General features: G+C 37.8%; 1 protein-coding gene across 1 annotated transcript in view; it reads left to right on the top strand.

The window, feature by feature from the left end:
- Positions 1-19,305, top strand: part of DOK6 (docking protein 6) — a 234,342-nt gene that overhangs the window by 116,483 nt on the left and 98,554 nt on the right. Inside the window, exon 4 of the mRNA XM_036418685.2 lies at positions 19,009-19,128. Within this exon, the coding sequence (XP_036274578.1) occupies positions 19,009-19,128 (120 nt within the window). The remainder of the gene's footprint in view (positions 1-19,008; positions 19,129-19,305) is intronic.

The raw sequence follows: 19,305 nt of genomic DNA, 5'->3' as shown, positions 1-19,305 counted from the left end.
CAGATGGCTTCACAGGAGAGTTTTACCAAACATTCAAGGAAGAACTAAAACCTATCCTCCTCAGACTATTCAAAAAAATCCAAGAGGAAGGAACACTTCCAAACTCCTTCTATGAAGCCAGCATCACCCTAATACCAAAACCAGATAAAGACAACTAAATGAAAGAGAATTACAGGCCAATATCCCTCATGAACGTAGATGCCAAAATCCTCAACAAAATTCTAGCAAATCGACTCCGGAAGAACATCATAAAGATCATACACCATGACCAAGTAGGATTTATTCCAGGAATGCAAGGATGGTACAATATCCGCAAATCAATAAACGTGATACATCACATAAACAAATTGAAAGATAAAAATCATATAGTCATATCAATTGATGCAGAAAAAGCATTCGATAAAATCCAACAACCTTTTCTGATAAAAACTCTTAACAAGGTGGGAGTACAAGGATCATATCTCAACATAATAAAAGCTATATATAATAAACCGACAGCCAACATTATACTCAATGGGCAAAAACTAAAACCATTCCCTCTAAGAACAGGAACAAGACAGGGATGCCCACTCTCACCACTCCTGTTTGACATAGTACTGGAAGTACTAGCCATTGCAATTAGACAAGAGGAGGAAATAAAAGGCATCCAAATTGGAAAAGAAGAAGTAAAGTTATCCTTATTTGCAGATGCCATGATATTGTACATAAAAAAACCAAAAGTCTCCATTAAAAAACTAATTGACTTAATAAATGAATTTGGCAATGTAGCAGGATACAAAATTAATGCCAAGAAATCCATGGCTTTTCTATACACCAACAGAGAAACTGCAGAAACAGAGACTAAAAAAGCAATTCCATTTACCATCGCACCAAAAAATTTAGGAATAAATTTAACTAAGGAAGTAAAGGACCTATATGCAGAAAACTACACGACACTGAAAAAAGAGATAGAGGAAGATGTAAGGAGATGGAAGAACATACCATGTTCATGGATTGGTAGGATCAACATCATCAAAATGTCCATACTTCCTAAAGCAATCTATAGGTTCAGTGCACTCCCCATTAAAATACCAACGACATATTTCACCGACCTAGAAAGAACTCTCCAAAAGTTCATTTGGAACAATAAAAGACCCCGAATAGCCACAGCAATCCTGAGAAAGAAGAGTAAAGTAGGAGAGACCTCAATACCAGACTTCAAACTATATTACAAAGCCACTGTTCTCAAAACAGCCTGGTACTGGCACAAGAACAGACATATAGATCAATGGAATCGAATCGAGAAACCAGATATCAACCCAAATCACTATGCTTAATTAATATTTGACAAAGGAGGCACGAATATACAATGGAGTCAAGACAGTTTCTTCAATAAATGGTGTTGGGAAAACTGGACAGACACTTGCAAAAGAATGAAACTAGATCACCATCTTATACCATTCACAAAAATAAACTCAAAATGGATACAGGACTTAAACATCAGAAGGGAAACCATAAAAATACTAGAAGCATCCACAGGCAGCAAAATCTCAGACGTATGCCAAAAGAACTTCTTCACTGATACTACCCCTAGGGCAATGGAAGCTAAAGAGAAAATAAACAAATGGGACTACATCAAAATAAAAAGCTTTTTGACAGCAAAATAAACCATCAACAAAACAACAAGAAAGCCCACTGTGTGGGAGAACATATTTGCAAATGATACCACTGATAAAGGTTTAATCTCCAACATCTACAAACAGCTTATACAACTAAATAAAAGGAAGATGAATAATCCAATTAAAAAATGGGCAATGGACCTAAATAGAACATTTTCAAAAGAAGACAGAAGGAAGGCCACAAGGCACATGAAAACATGCTCAAAGTCACTAATTGTCCGAGAGATGCAAATCAAAACAATGCGGTACCATCTCACACCTGTCAGAATGGCCAACATCAACAAGTCAACAAACGACAAGTGTTGGCGAGGTTGCGGAGAAAAAGGAACCCTCGTGCACTGCTGGAGGGAATGCAGATTGGTGCAACCACTGTGGAGAACAGTGTGGAGTTTCCTCAAAAAACTGAAAATGGAACTCCCATTTGACTGAGTAATCCCACGTCTAGGAATATATCCCAAGAAACTAGAAACACCAATCAGAAAGGATATATGCTCCCCTATGTTCATAGCAGCACAATCTACAATAGCCAGAATTTGGAAACAGCCTAGGTGCCCGTCAGCAGATGATTGGATCCAAAAACTATGGTACATCTACACAATGGAATACTATGCTTCCATAAAAAAGAAGGAATTCTCATCATTTGCAGCAACCTCGATGGAATTGGAGAACATCATGCTGAGTGAAATAAGCCAATCAATGAAAGAGAAACACCACATGACCTCACTCATTTGTGGATGATAAAGAACATTATAAACTGATGAACCAAAAGATAGATATAGAGACAGTATATCAACAAGTAGACTGTCAAATTACAGCGGGGAGGGGAGGAAGATCTGGGAGAGATAATAGATCAACCGAAGGACTTTTATACATGCATACAACCAATGGACACAAAACTCTGGGGAGGGTGGGGATGTGTGGGAGGGAAGGAGGGGGGCAAAAAAAATCAATAAAATATATTTTAAAAAAATAAAATAAAAAGCGGAAATAAAAACATTATTTTCTACTAACCCCCCCCCCCCCCCCAAAAAAAAAAAGTATCCTCAGGTGGGGATAAAAATACATGAATACATACACACATACATAGCCCTAAAGGCAGAAGAAAGCCCCAAATGGCTTTCATAAAGTAAAAAACATACTTTTAGGTCTTCTGTTTATCTTAAAGACTACTAATTTTCATCCCACTTCATGAAAGTATGTTTGCTTTGAGGTAAAATGTGTTTTGCTTACAAATAAAAAAAAGGTTCACCATCTTAAAAAAAAAATAAAATAAATAAATAAATAAATAAAAAAAAAAAAAAGAAGCACTATAAAGTAAGCACAATTACCAAAGCACACAAAACAAAATAAGCATTAGAATCCAGTTATTTTTTTAAAAAGCAACAATAGCCAGGCTGGCATGGTTCAGTGGTTGAGCGTTAACCCATGAACCAGGAGGTTATGGTTTGATTCCTGGTCAGGACACATGCCCAGGTTGCAGGCTCGATTCCCAATGTGTGTTGTGCAGGAGGTAGCCAAATAATGATTCTCTCTCATCATTGATGTTTCTATCTCTCTCTCCCTCTCCCTTCCTGTTTGAAATCAACATATATATATATATATATATATATATATATATATATATATATATATGTGTGTGTGTGTGTGTGTGTGTGTGTGTGTGTGTGTGTGTGTATTTGTATATTCTATTTAAATATATATATTCTATTTAATTAAAGGCTAATATGCAAATCAACTAAACGGGGAATGACGGGTCACTATGATGTGCACTGACCACCAGGGGGCAGACGCTCAACACAGGTGGTCAGTGCTCTCCCACAACGGGGGAGCACTGCTCAGCCAGAAGTCCTGAGCCAGGCTCATAGCTGATGAGAGTAGTGGCAGGAGCCTCTCCCACCTCCACGGCAGTACTAAGGATGTCTAACTGACAGCTTTGGTCCACTCTCCACAGGCCTAGGGCTCCCTTACTGTGAGGCGCAGGCCAGGCTGAGGGACCACTCCCCTGCCCCCCCTGCCCCCAGTGTATGAATTTTGTGCACCGGGCCTCTAATATATATATGTATATAATATATATATGACATAACTGTAGAAATTGTTCTTTTAGATACTAATCTCCATGGCCACCACCAAGTCTCCAATTCAGATGTCTTGAGAGCATCATGGTTGGCATGGATTTTGGCCATGTCTGTCCTTCATTCAATAATAGTTAGTAAATTTATTGCTGTACACCAGAGATTCTTCTTTATATATTGTCCATGTATGAACTTCAGAGAATCCATGGATCTCTGACCTTTTTCCGGGTTCTTGTTTCTATGGCTATAGGTGGCTCCAACTGACATTACTCAGGTGCAAACTTACAGTACACAAACTGCGGCTCTCATTCTGCTCCATGGGTTTCCTGTTGATACCAAGGCTTCAAGTACTATGGGATCTTGATTGGCACTCAGACGGGTAACTAGAATGAGTAGGGGTGCACCAAGACCATGGTGTAAATCTTTCCCCAATAGGAGATGGGAGTCAGGGATCAAACCTGGTGTTCTTTTTCTCCCTGGGTGGTTGGCTTGAGACACAGGGGTTACAGCATTTCAGAAGACAGCTCTGCTAGATGGAGAATGTATTTGCACGCTGAGGTGGCCACCTCCATAGTGCCCCTATATGGGTGTTTTCTGTTTTCTTTGATCCCTTACTGCTCTTCTAGTAATTGTACTTTCTGAAAAAGTAAAGCCACATACACCCAGCCTTCGCAAACTATTCATGCTGCCCAGGAGCCAGGACTGTCTTGAGACAGCATGCCCTCAGGACAGGTTTAGAGTTGGACTACTCCCCTGTGGGACAGCAATGGGAACCAGGTTTCTGGTTATAAACTCATAGCAATTATTCTTTGTATATAGTAACAAAACTGTTACCAAGACTTTCACTTAGTATGAACTGGGACCAGGTGAAGGTGGACGTAGAGGCATCATGGTCGTGCTATGTCTGGACCACCCACCCAACAGAGGACACATGTCACACTGATCACCACCAACCACTAACAAATATTCTGTGTTTGGGGGCTGCTTTGGATTTGAAAAGCAACATCATAATGTTTCAGAATATCTTTTTTCAACCCATTTCTTGGCTTACTAGAGAGCTTGCCAGTTTTCAGTGGAGGCCAGAACAAGAAACAACTCTTCAGCATGCCCAGGCGATCTCGCAGGCAATCCTGTCCCTCCCTGTGTGATCAGTAGATCTGACAGTGTTATTGGTGTCGTGGTAACAATGCTGACTGGGGTCACTGGCGAGTCCAGGTAGGCTTTCTACAGGGCAGAGACCTAGTGGTCTGCAACAAGTTCATGGCCTTTATGGAGAATTTCCACCTTAAAATTGCCCCCAGCATGATCCTGTCCTCAGTAGGGAATAAGCAGTGGACCCCAAGGTGACAGAAGGCACCTTTTATGAACTGGGTATCTGTAAACCTGCTGGATCTTAAAGGCAGGTGGGCACAGTAGCAATGAACTTTACAAATACTCAGGATCAAGTCCTAACAGGTACAAGATGACACAAGATCAAGAACAGATGTCACAGACCCCACATCCTGTGTCTTTCTTATCCTGGCATCTTCTTGCAAATGTGTCCTCATGGAAAATTCCCTGTGGTGAATTAAGAGAAGGACGCAATTCAGGTGTGGGTCACAAGTTAGTTAACAAGATACATCTGTGCTGGCCAAAGGGGGACGCCTGCTACATGACAGTGCACATGTAGTGTTCCTGAAGGACAAGAGAAAAGCCCTCCAACTGGCCACGGCTGTTTGCCTCAGGCTCTGCTTTCCGGGGTAACACAGGCAAAGTTACTTCCCTTCCACCTTTGAAGATTTGCATCCCTTTGCTGTCCCTATTACTGACAGCCACAACTTAAAGTTCATCACTCTTTGCATCACCTGTCAGTATTTTCCTAAACCAGTGATCAGGGCTGCCAGAGAAGCTATTGCTTCTAAATTACATTTTGTGTGCATTTAGTCCTAAATGGCAGAGTGCTCCTCCTCACCTCTGAATCCCTGTCTGGTACCTGAAGTCCTTACCTGGAGCTTTTAGGAGAGAACACCCAAACACAGCCCCCACTAGGTAGACTCCTGATTTCTCTGATCACCAAATTACTCTTGCCACTCACTTTTATTCTGTCATAAATCTACCTAATAGCCCACTGATCGACATTGTTTAAATAGTATCTTCTGTAGAAGAGAGGTCACAAGAGATGTTCAGGAAAATGAATTTTTATGCTTACATGAGTTTGGGAAATACAATATAATATGTCTCCCCTATTGAATATTCATCAGTTACATTTGCATATTAAAGATTTTAAAAAGAGAGTAAAAAAGCAATAAAAAGACATTTTTATCCTTTATTCAATTCAGCAATTACCAAACTTAGGGACTATATAAACCCATTTTATCTCTAACCATTTCTACTCCCCCAAATGTTTCACTGCCTTTTCATCCTTCAGTGAGAAAAGAGAGAAGGGGGCTGGAGGGGGAGGGGGAAGAGAAGTGATCATAATAACTTTGAAATATCCATTTGTGTTCATGGAATTTTAGAATCAAAGGGACCCAAGAGAATATCTAATCTAGTGGTTCACAAATGTTTTGCCATAAAAAACCATTCTACCTAATATCTCCCTGTATACACATTTTGGGTTTTTTATAGATTTTTAGAGAGAAAAGAGGGGGAGAGGGGGAGAGTAAGGACAAGGGTGAGGGGAAGGGAGAGAGAAACATCAACATGAGACTAAAACATTGATCAGCTGCCTCCACACCTTCCACCAGGGATCACGACTGCAACCCAGGTGTGTGCCCTGACCAGGAACTGAACCAGCAACCGTTTGATGCAGTCCAACCAACCAGCCAAAGCCCCATATACATGTTTTGTAAAAAAGTGTTCTAATCATTATCACTTGGTTAATGATAATTTTTTCCCTCACCTTCCATTCCAAAGCCTTTAATTAATATGAGTTACATATTTACTTTGGTAGGTTAGTAATACTTTCAGCAAAATATCAAAGGGATCTTGATATTTTAGCTGGCAGACTTTTAAGTTTTTAGGAAAAGAAATCTTATTTTCACGATCTGAGAGATCAACATTTCGCTGGGGCTGTCATTACGGAGGACATGCTTTGGTTTCAGAAAGGTTGATTGTCTTACCCAAGATGCATGCTGTTTAGCAGACCATCACTCAGAGCTCTTAATTCCTTGATCAGTAATCTTCCTATTGCCTTTGATGTTCCTCTAGAGCAGTGTTTCCCAAACTTCTCTCATGATGAGAATCACCTGGTGGGGTTGGTAAAATACAGATTCCTGAATTCCAACTAAGAAGTTGGAATTCTTAGTCGGGATTCAGTAGTTAAGTATACAATTTTACCTATATGTTCCCCAAAATTCTAGTTTAGCACTTCTTATTTGGGTTTCAGGAATCTGTATTTTAACAACCCCACCAGGTGATTCTCATCATGAGAGAAGTTTGGGAAACACTCCTCTAGAGCAGTGTTTCCCAACCTTCTCTCATGATGAGAATCACCTGGTGGAGTTGTTAAACCACAGATTCCCGGATCCCAACTAAGAAGTGCTAAACTAGAATTTTTGAGAATATATAGGCAAAATTGCATACCTAACTTAGTGCTCTGTATATAAAATCTGTCTTAGAGCGCTAGTTAAGTATACAATTTTACCTATATGTTCCCAAAAATTCTAGTTTAGCACTTCTTAGTTGGGATCCGGGAATCTGTGTTTTAACAACTCCACCAGGTGATTCTCATCATGAGAGAAGGTTGGGAAACACTGCTCTAGACTAAGGGTTGGCAATTTTTTTAAATAGAAAGCCAGGTAGTAAATAGATTAGGCTTTGCAGGTCATGTAGAGTCTGTTGAAACTACATGCCTTTGTTCTTACAATGTGAAAGTAGTCATCGACAATGAATAAATGAATGAATATGGCAGTGTTCCAATAAAGCTTTATTTACAAAAGCAGATGGCAAGCTGTATTTGAACCTGGAGGTTTGATTGCCAACTCCTGCTAAAAACATTCTATAATATACTTGCCTAGTTATAGGAATTACCTGACTTTTGAGGTGTACTGCAGATGGCAATGTCTCTTTTATAATTCTGGTTCAGGAGGAGACCCAGGAATCAGTATTCTACTCAAATATATCAAGTGATTTTTTTTTTCACCCAAGGGACAAGTTTGGCAAACATTGATCTAGAGTAGTTATTCTTCATATTATAATATTAGAAAGCCACAAGCTAAAACCAGTTTGGCTCAGTGGATAGAGTGTCAGTCTGCAGACTGAAAGATCCCAGGTTTGGTTCAGATCAAGGGATGTACCTTGGTTACTGGGGGTAAGGGGTGTGCAGGAGGCAGCTGATCAATGTTTCTCTCTCATTGATGTTTCTAACTTTCTATCCCTCTCTCTTCCTCTCTGTAAAAAATCAATAAAATATATATTTTTTAAAGAAACCCACAAATGTTTATTTCTACTTTTAACTGATAATAACTTTTCCAAACTTCTATCAGGACAAAGGTGAGTCAGAGGAACCTTAATATTTAGCTTCAGTTTTATTTAGCACATTGATTTGATTCAGATCATCAATTTGTGGTTTAGTTTATGTTCTTGGTTTATGTATGAACTCTTATGTGATTTATTACTGGTTCTTATGTGGTTCTTTGAACAGAAAAGTTCAAAGAAAAAACCTGCACCATCCTTTAAAGAACCTGAGGCTTGCTTAAGGAAATATAAAATATGCGTACACATATACTAGTATGTATGATAGAGATCATACTATATAAAAGAAGATGAAGACTAGTTAGAAATAGGGTATTATAAAGCAACTAAAAATAATCAACATTAGAGAGAGAATGCACAACTTATAAGGTACATAACTGTCATTTCATATTTATAATCTTGGGAGGGAGATCTATTCTCCTCGTTTTGTAGCTGAAAAGACTCTCATCACACAGCTGGTAAATGAAATTGGGACATCAACTCTCAAGATTTTAAATTTCAAATTTTTTGTCCTTTCTCCTACCCTGGGGATGGTAGGAGTAAAAGAAGGAAAACAGAAGCTAGAAAAAAAATGAACTAAGAAAAAGCTTTAATCATATTATCCATTTCTACAATACCATGTGACTAAAAGGAAATCCAAGACTCTTAATAGCCATTTTGCCACGGTCCTGGGAAATCAAGAAGCAAAATTTGCCAAAATATCGCTAAATGTCTTCCCAATTTATGATTGTCTTAGAGCCAATGCTTTGCAGCAGTGAGGACCCTTCCTGCAGCTATAGAAACCAAGGTCAAAAGCCATCCCTTGATGGAGACTGAGGAGAGAGAACTTGACCAGTCAGGAAGAAATGAATTTCTGTGAACTCAACAGAGCTGGCTCCTCACCTGCCTTCTCTATAGAGTCCTTCCCAGCTGTTCTTTCATAGCTTTCTGACAACCTGATCTGTGAGTCCTTGTGCTCATTTGTCCTTGCAACAACTTTCTTTACTGCCTTCTCCTTAGATGCTGTGGGATTCTAGTGAGATGCCTTATTTATTGTTTATTCCCTAGCAATTAGGGAATGACAAAAGCACAGCATCTAATGTATAGAAGTGACTGAATTAATGCAAGAAAGAAGGAAGAACCAGAAGGAGGAGTGGGGGAGGAAAGACAGAAAGAAAAATATTTAACGTCAATAGGACACAAGGGACAGATTAGCATTACTAATTGACCAAGGAATAGCTAATTGAGTATCTCTACCCATTATATTTCTATTTCTTTCCTATTTTTAAGCTAAACCAGGGTAGAATTATCTTCCCCAGAGTCCCTTGCTATCTTCTAATATTTTCAACTGGATCATGGCCCTGTTGATGATGATGGACCTTAAAATTGATGCTGAGAGACTGTGGCCTGTTTCCCAGCTCACCATATGCACTTTGAGCCAAAGGTCTTTTTCTTTGTGACCATTTTAACTGGTTTCCCTGATTCCAACCTGTCTGTGCAATTTGTTGCCTTCACCAATGTCAGATCAACCTACAGTGAAGTTCTAGTAACCAAAGGGCTCATAGCCTCCATCTTGCCTAATAAAACCTGAATACTCAGCGGGCCTTCATGCCCTCCCCATGCCAGCTAGACACTGTGCTATTCTCTTAGTGCCAACTGACTGGGAAACTACTGTACCCAAACATGGCCTCAGACTGGTATTCCACTCTTTTTCTTGTCTATTCTCTATTTTTTCAAAGTGGGATCTCAAACTCTTCTCAAAGATAATCTCACTGTCCTTAAGTTTCCTTATCAGTTTGTGTTATCCTTTGAAGCCTTTTTTTTTTTTTTTTTTTTTTAATCTCATTCTTGTCTCAGAAGAGCCACAATTTTAAGAGAAGAGCACTTTGGAGTTGGAAAAGTATGGGTTGTTCCCTACCTTCAACTCAAGGCCAATGGAATAGTGGCCTAGCCGAAGCTGGTCCCAAATCTGCACATTTCTGAGAGCAGTTCATCTGTGCATGGCTAGCAGCAACTGAAAACCTGCCCTGCTCCTAGCAGAAGCTTAACCACCTGTTTGCTGAGGGGCGGAAGAACTCAAATCAAATCATAGGAACAGAAAGAGGCAGGGACTGCAGGGAATGAGGGAAAGAAGGGCAGTTGGGTCATAGAAGGTTACTGGTTTTGTAGAATTATGACATTTAAACTTTATTAAAGAAAATGGCAGAGTATCTTTAGTTGATGTTTTGGCTAACAGACACCAAAATATTTTTTATTCCAAAAAAGCATATAAAGAAACATAAGCATTTGGCCATCAGGCATCTCTTTTAGAATGCTTTTCATTATTCTCTCTTAAATGGTGGATGCACCTGTTTTCAAACAATGCCAGCATCCCAGTAGCAAATTAGTGTAATTGTATGCTCTCATGTCCTTTACAATATAAATGTTTTTTTCTGCTTATTTTCCTAAAAATCTGAACTCAGCCTTACTGAAAATAAATAGAAAGTCATGTTAATGCTATTCCACAACCAACTTCCACTTAATCATTGTCCAGAGTGATTGCAAATATGTAATGGGAAATTTTAATTGCATTTATTTTATATTTGAACATGCAATTAAGAGCGGCAGTAAATTTCTTTTTATATATTGATTCCTATGCAGAAGGTCAAATCCCTGGCCAATTTCAGATGTACATTATAAAGAGAAATCTATGCATTAAGAAAGAGAACATGAGCTTAACCACACACATGGTTTGTACTATTAAGCACATAATCCCAGTGGATATGATATTATTAGAGTATATTATCCAAATGACATGTACTTGAGTCCCAATCATTTCCTGGAGAGCAAATCTCCCTGACTTCTCCTACTCTCCACACAGCTTTGAGGAGTTGTGATGGTTCCCCCTCCAAGGAAGGACCTGCAAACCCCAGGCCTGGGAGGGACGCAGTTATATTTTTCAACAGCTTCCACTCATAACGTACAAGGTTAATCTCATTATAAAAGAAAAATAGTAAATCCATATTCATTTAAAAAAATAGTTACAACAAGGCTTTCTTTGCTCAAAGCTTCTTTCTACAATGAAAAATTTCTAGGAGAAATAACTCATGACTACATTAACCAAGTCTTCTTGTCAGATGTCTGAAAAACGACGCCTTTTATTGTATAGACTGAGTTTTCACAAACCTGTGGTAACAATGAGAAAAGGGTCTATTAATTTGAGATATGCCTTCTCCTGCCAGGAGTTTGTCCACTTCTGTTAGGATGAAGAAACTTAAGTTATCAGCCACGACATATAGTCTCAGAGCTTGACGATTCATTTATATTGCTGTGAAGGAATCTTTCCACATAACTGCTTTTTTTTAAAAATAGTTGAGTCATGACAAACGCTATGATTATCTAATTAGAGAATGATAAAAAAAATCAATTGAAAATGAATTTGAATTAATGAGTTCAGTAAAGTGGCTTGATAGAAGATCCATTTGCAGAAATTAATGACTTACAAAAAGCAATACATATCTAGATAAGGTAATGAAAACAAATGACTTTATTTCCAGTGACAAAAATTCCCATAAAATTCTTAGGAATAGACAATATGAGAAATGTGCAAGAGCCACATAAATACATAAATCTTTATAGAATATAAAGGATGTCAAATCTTCTATATTCATCTGTTTATGCAATGTAATTCCAGTCATTAGACTTCTTAAAAAATGAAACTTTGCTCTAATTCTACAATAGATTGCTCATGAACATTTCTTTGGAGAGTCCCCTATACGAAGGCTGGCACTGGGTTACTAAGTTATAAGTAGCATAGAGCCCAATGGCTGAGACCCAGGTAGAAAGAAGAGGCCATGAAGAGATAGCTGAGAAAGTTTTAGGTATCTTGTAGAATTAGACAGGGGGGGAAAAATTAAGTTTAGACAGTTGCCAAAGCAACCATGACTTGAAACAAGATCCTGGAGAGAAGGAAGCACAGATAAGTGAACTTGACATATGATTCGACTTTGTTTCATGAGCTACTTACTCTTAGCTAAGTATCGACTAGGTGCTGAGAAGCCAAGCTAAGTGGTAGCTAAGAGAGCGCTCAATAGCCCATGATACTGAGAGTCAAATTTGGAATTCAGTGTCATAGAAACCTTGTAAACATCCCCAGTTCTGGTGAGATCCTGAATTGCTCTACGCCAGAGATAAAGAAAAATTAAATATGAATCAGTACTGTCAAAGACAGAAACCCAGATTTGAATCATCTGAGTGCCAGGCTGAATAAAGTTGATAAGTCTCTAACTACTAGCAAAAAGCTGAACTAAACCCTCTCTAGACAAAGCTAACATCATTTAGATCCTCAAGTTATTCTTAATAATGTTTCATATATACTTTCCAACATTCAATCAAATATCAACAATCATATCCAGAAAAGGAGTCAAGAGAGAAAATAGTCAATAGAAGGAGAACTATAGCTTATTCAATATTGTAGTTACACAATATACCAACACAGGTGTTAAAATAACTTTGATTAATATGCTCAAAATATGAATTGACAAGGTGGAACTTCAGCAGAGAACTGGAACCAATAAAAAGGAATCAAATGGAAACTCTGGATGACATTTCAAAGGAAATTAGAATTTCATGAATTTAATACATTTAGTAAATAAAAACACTTAACACATGTTTTTAATAATAACAGCCAAAGTATATTGGTAAACTAAAAAATGAGGCACTAAAAATATTCAAAGTACACACACACACTTGTAAATATAGGAAATGTCGGTAGGGTAGGAAATATAACATTGTGTCAACATGAAGTGGAGGCTCTGGACTTGAATTCTTTGCATTCAAATATGAAAAGATTAAAATCTTGCTCTGCAAGTTCCCTCCCTTTTCCTGGAGAAAGTAATAGCACAACTCAACTTGATGCCCTGAGAAAGCATTGAGCAGAGCCAATATCAGTCTCAGAGAGAGGTGGAGAACAGTTACTCAATTGAAGGCTCACCACACACATGAATGCAATTTACTGCTATAAACTATTTGCCTAAAGATAGAATCCAACCTGATATTAAATTTAAAATTTCTTCTAGAATTGCTCACTTCTGTAGGACTTTGAAGGTGGCAAACTATAAATGGTTTTGTTTTGAAGTTCACAGGCTTTTGAGGTTTCTAGAGGAGATTAAAATCTTCCTGATGATGACCTTACAATAAAACTGTACAGCCTGGCTTGCATGGCTCAGTTGTTTGAGTGCAGTACTATGAATCAAAAGGTCATTGGTTGGACTCCTGGTCAGGGCATGTGCCAGAGTTGTGCGCTTGACCCCCAGGAAGAGTATGCAGGAGGCAGCCAGTCAGTGTTTCTCTCACCATCTCCTTTCCTCTCTCTATAAAGTCAATAAAAATTATGTGTTTTTAAAAACTGTACAAACCACATGAATAAATCACAATGAGAAAAAGTCATCTGCTTTCTAAAAAGAAAAATTAGCACCCCAGAAGGGCAAAATATAGGAAAAGTTTTAAAAGAATATAAAGTAATTATATTTGATATAAATAAATATAAGGAAAAACTAGACATATTTTGGAAGGACATAATAATATTAAAAATTATATGCAAAATACACTATTAGAACCTCTAAGTATTTTTAAAAGCCATTGAAATGCAAAGGATTAAATAAAATTAGACTTTTTAAGGATATTAGTAGTTAATTAGAAGATAAGTCTGAAACTATCAAGAATGCTATCAAAATATGAAGAGATTAAAATATTAAGATATGAAAAATATTCCAGAAATGAAGAAAATACATTGTCTTCAAGGGTTACTTCAAGCTAACAGTTAGACACATAAGTGGATAGGCAAAATTACACATAAAGCAGCCCCAAAGAAAACAGAAACTTTTAGAAAGAAATGACAGGTGAACAGATGACTCAATATTGGCATCAATAAATAGAAGACACTAGAAAAATATTTTCCAATTTTTAGAGAAAAATAGCAATTAAAATAAATTCTCACTGAGAGGTGAAGGTAGAAAGACATTTTCAGAAATAAAAAAAAATAAGGACACTTATTAATCCATGCTATTACAGAAAGAAGTGCTAAAAATATATTCTTTAGGAAGAAGGAAACCCAAAATAGAAAGAAAGTACTTCTTATGAGATACATGCACAAGAGAGTAAGGACCCAGAGTGATGGAAAGTAAAGGGGATGGGGATAGATGAGTCCCATGTGGTAGCCTGTGACTGTTCCCAGTGACTACCTGCCTTGCTCTGGGCAAATATTGAAATCTTCTTTTCCACAAACGTGCTTTTGTCGGTGGAATGTGGAGGCATTGACATGTCCCACATCTGAGGTTAATGGCCCTGCTGGTTCTGTCTATGTTTTGACCCTCTTTACCTTGAGACTAGGCTAAAGTCTGCTCCTCCAGCCTTCCACAGAAGGAAACCTGGTGCATAGCTGAAGCTGACCTGCATCCAACAAGGTCAGGAGCAAGAAATAAACATTTTTATCAAAGAAATCCTCTGAGATTGCATGGCTGTTTTTTTTATCACACCATAATCTAAGCTAAAGTTGGTTGATACAGAAAAATATAATAGAAAAACATGAACCAAAGAAACCTGGTGAAATGTAGTGAGGGAGCAGACAGCCCTCTTTTATCTAGATGAGCCAGCTGTGAAGAGCAAAAGTCACAATCTCCACTTCAATGGGATCAATAGAGACCTCAAAACATCCAGCAAGTGACTAAATTATCTTCACTTGGACCTAGAATGCATCTTTAACTTTCTGTTCGTTTATTCATTCCACATTATTTGTTTCCATATTTAGGTACAGAGCTAATGTCTAGAGAGACCAAATGGAGTAGGTTTCCCACACTCCAGTGTCTTACTAATAAGTATATTGGTTTGAAAGGGCAGTGATACACAGGGGCCATGAGTATGTCCAGAGTGCAGTGGAAACACAGGGAAGGTGTCAAAGCTAAACATGGGACTGAAGGAGTTAAATTGAGTAGGTCATACTTGAAATCAGTTTTAAAGGATTATTAAGTGTGAAGGGAAGTGGGAGGGAGCAAAAGAGGGCACTTAGGGGAGAGGAAATAACCATGTTTTCTACTTGGAAAAAAAAAACACTAAAAGCTCCCCTCTCTCAAAACTGATCAATCTTTCCAATTTGACTTCATTGGAAAAGGCACTTTTTCTGTTTCCTGCTAAACAGAGACACAGTCTTTCCATCTTTGCTGAAGCAAGAATCTAGGTTTTACGTGGTTTCTTGTCTCCCAAAAGAATAAGTGAGAGAAAAAGAAAAGTCATAAAATATAAACTTAGGCTAGTGAATAAACAAGTGGGTGCCAACTTTCAAGAATGAAAAGCATCATCTAATGTGTATATTTTTATAACTCTGCAAATTTTGAATGCCGATAGCAAGATCCCTGTATTCATTAAGGAATAGTACACTTTCTTCACTTCCTAGGAAAGCATGCATTTAAGAAGAGTTTAATAAATATAGAAACAATGTTTATCCCTCAATAATAGGAAAATTTTATGTGCTTTAGAATTGCTGGTTTTGCTGAAGACAAAACAAAATGATTTTTACCTAAACTTTCCCAAGATTAATAATAAATGCTAAATCCATTGAGGAGTAAATATAAAAATTTCTTATCTGTGCACAAAACAAGTCTTGCCTGCATCTTATGTTAAATTAGCACAGAAGTGACTTGGTGCTATTTTTAATTCTGCTATGATTCTGAGAGTCTGTTTTCTATACATGTGATGAAAATTGTTCACTGTTTTCAAATGTAGCCCATTTTGGGTCATTTAACTTTCATGTTATTAACATGGTCTACATTTAGTGAAAGCAACACATCTTGAATGTAATTATTTATTCATTAACTAGAGGCCCGGTGCACAAAATTAATGCACTGGTATGATCCCTTGGCCTGGCCGGCGATCAGGGCCAATCGGGGCCTTTTAACTATTGTCCAGGGCCTCCCTTCCTCAGCTGCCAGCTGCTGGCTGGGGCCTTCCTTCATTTCCTGCTGGCCCCTGTTGGTCAGGGCATGCCATAGTGAGTGATTGGTCTCTTGGTTAAACTCCCACAAGGACAATTTGTATATTAGGCTTTTATAGAGAGAGGTAGGCATCTATTAAGGGTCTGCAATGTAAAGGGCTCTTCTAATTCAAAGGGATACAGCCATACTCTCCCTAGGATTCTGTGAAGAAGGGATGGAAGGAAAATCAGGAAGGAGCCATTCACTGTTGAGTCTATTTCTATTTTTCCCCATTTCTGATAATTATTTTCCCTATAATCAATAAACCCATTTAGCTCATAATTCACTTATTTAGTTTTGGTCTCTCTTCTCCATTTGTCTTGTTATTTCCAACTATGTTTCCATTTTTCTTTTGGACGTTATTGAATTTCTCCATTTAGCTAATTCTCCGCATAATGAAAACATTACATGGGTTTCTGTCCTAGAGAAAAAAGTCACTTACTTGAATTAATAATTTGAACATAGCTGTAAGTTCTTCAGAAAAAAAAAAAAAGGAAAAAAAATAAAAAAAGCTTAATGGAAAAAGCACTTCCATCAAGAAGAGAAAATCAGCAAAAGATGTAGAATGTTTTAGGCCTTTAATCCTCCATAAAGAAGTTTAATTATGTGTAGCCGAAACCTGTTTGGCTCAGTGGTAGAGCGTTGGTCTGCGGGCTGAAAGGTCCCAGGTTCGATTCCGGTCAAGGGCATGTACCTTGGTTGTGGGCACATCCCCGGTAGGGGGTGTGCAAGAGACAACTGGTCGATGTTTCTCTCTCATCGACGTTTCTAGCTCTCTATCTCTCTCCCTTCTTTTCTGTAAAAAATCAATAAAATATATATTTTTTTTAATTTAAAAAAAAGTTTAATTATGTGTAGACCAAAATGGAAGTTTGAAAGATGAAACAAACAAACAAACAAAAAAGGCACTTAATCTATAGAAAAACAAATAGTTAAAATGCAATGGGTTCATCTTATTCCATTTGTATTTAATATCATTTTTGTAAGAAAAATAACATGGAAAGCTGAAATATAGAAGATAATTTAGAGAAAATCAATGACTAAATAATGATGAGACTAAATAACACACAATAAAATATTAAAGGACTTTAATACATAGAAAGAACAAGCATAAGGTAAAGCTGTCATTATTTGAAAGGTGACTATCAAAAGCAGATTTATGCAAACTTTTATAATACCTAAACAAATTCAACTTGTTAGATCAAGTATGCAGATTACAAAGGTTAATAGTTTTGAGATGAAGTTTTGGGCTGATCTAATTGAACTAAATATGATAAAATCATGCAGAGAATGGGTAGAGGGCTGACTGATTTAACTATGTGAACTTAGGACCTTCCCTAGCTGTTCACATGTGGTCACTCTCACTGCCCTGGACATGACTTCCCACCTCAGCCCCTGGACACCCTCCTCAGTTCAGTCTTATTCCTCCACTACTCACTCTCTCTCTCAGATAACTGGCATTTGCTAGAGGATTAATTCTCTCTCTCTCTCTCTCTCTCTCTCTCTCTCTCTCTCTCTCTCTCTCTCTCTCTCTCTCTCTCTCCATTCCTCTCTAAAATTCAATACAAAATTTTTTAAGTTTGTTTTTAAAAAAAATTTAAAGTGAATGACAAATTTCCCTTGACATCTCACTGTTCAAACTTTTTTTGATGCTAAGGCAGTGTGACTAGCACAGGAAGAAAACATTCCCCTGGCTGGATGGTGTTGACCTGGAGTAGAGCAGTTGGTATTTAAATCCATGGAGTCAAGAAGACCTGTCACAGATAACTTTTCATGGGGAGTTTAAAATGCCAAGACAAAGGTTGGAATGTCATCCACAGAGAGCAAGAAAAGATGTGAAGGAAATTGATATTAAACTGTTCTGGTATAGATTTGTGCTACATGGAAAAGTCAGAAATGTCTCTCTCCAGGCAGGTGTCGAGAGTTTTCAACCAGTTTCTGTGGAGGGGATTTTGGGAGTTTGGCCCAAAATTTTGGACCTCATACTCTTTTTCAGAACTCTGCATATTAAAAATAGCTGGAAGACTTGGGTTCCAATTTGGTCGTGGTGCTGACCAATGATAAATGATATGCTATGGGACCCAGGTACAAATTTAACCCTTTAGTCACCTCACCTACACAAAGTTTATATTAGAATCAACTATATGTGGGTTTGTGAAAGTGTTAGATACAACAAGACTCGGTCGGACATTGTAGTATTTCAAGCAAATTGAGACGTACTAGGAGTAAAAAGAGTGGTTGTTCTAATCAGCATCTCAGATAACTGGCATTTGCTAAAGAGGATTAATGTAGTAGTCTATCCCAAAATATTTAAAGTAAGAAGATCCCACTTCTGCTGTTAAAAACAAACAAACACCAAAACTGTCACATACTTGTGCTGATCTATGATGCATTGCAACTCAGATTGACTTGGCAATCAGACTTTCAGCCCACAGGAATGTGTCATATTGAGCAAAACTTTCACTTGCTTAATCTAGTCTGACATTGTCAACTATTCATGTATTTATTTTCACTTAATTACTTTTTCTAAGGAATTTCCATTCAAAACTCAAATCAATCTAAAATATATAGGATAGTAAACAAATACTTTATGTGTTATTATTTGTAAATGAGTTAAAGTGCTTTGAAATAATTTTAAATCACCTTAAAATATAATGTCAAGCAATGGGAAATAATTGTGGGGATTTTTTTCCCCACTCATTGAGGAAAGCGATTCTGTTTTCTTAGGGTAGATTTTTAACATTCCCTAATTCCCTGTGGAAATGGTCCGGGAAGCAGTGTTCCCCCTTCTTTCCTGTGTAGCATTGCTTGACTCTGATGGTGTGTGGTCATTTTCAGAGCTGGAGGCTGAGGAGTGGTGCAAGCATCTCTGTATGGAGTGTCTGGGGACCAGGCTGAATGACATCAGCCTTGGGGAACCTGACCTTCTGGCAGCAGGAGTGCAACGAGAACAGAATGGTAAGTGGGAGTCGCCTTCCATCATTGTCAAGTACACTAGCCGTCATAGAACTTTGAAAATTAAAAGGAACCCAGAAATGTTTCAGACCAATCATTTTTTCAAGGAAAGTAAACTGATCAACCTAAGCTGTTTAAGAGACTCTCAAGATTGCATAGCAACTAGAGATAATGTTAATG

The sequence above is a fragment of the Pipistrellus kuhlii genome, unplaced genomic scaffold (genome assembly GCF_014108245.1).
Source record: "Pipistrellus kuhlii isolate mPipKuh1 unplaced genomic scaffold, mPipKuh1.p scaffold_m20_p_6, whole genome shotgun sequence".
Classification (NCBI taxonomy): domain Eukaryota; kingdom Metazoa; phylum Chordata; class Mammalia; order Chiroptera; family Vespertilionidae; genus Pipistrellus; species Pipistrellus kuhlii.
The sequence above is the reverse complement of the archived record's forward strand: the minus strand, read 5'-3'. Positions and strand labels throughout refer to the sequence as shown.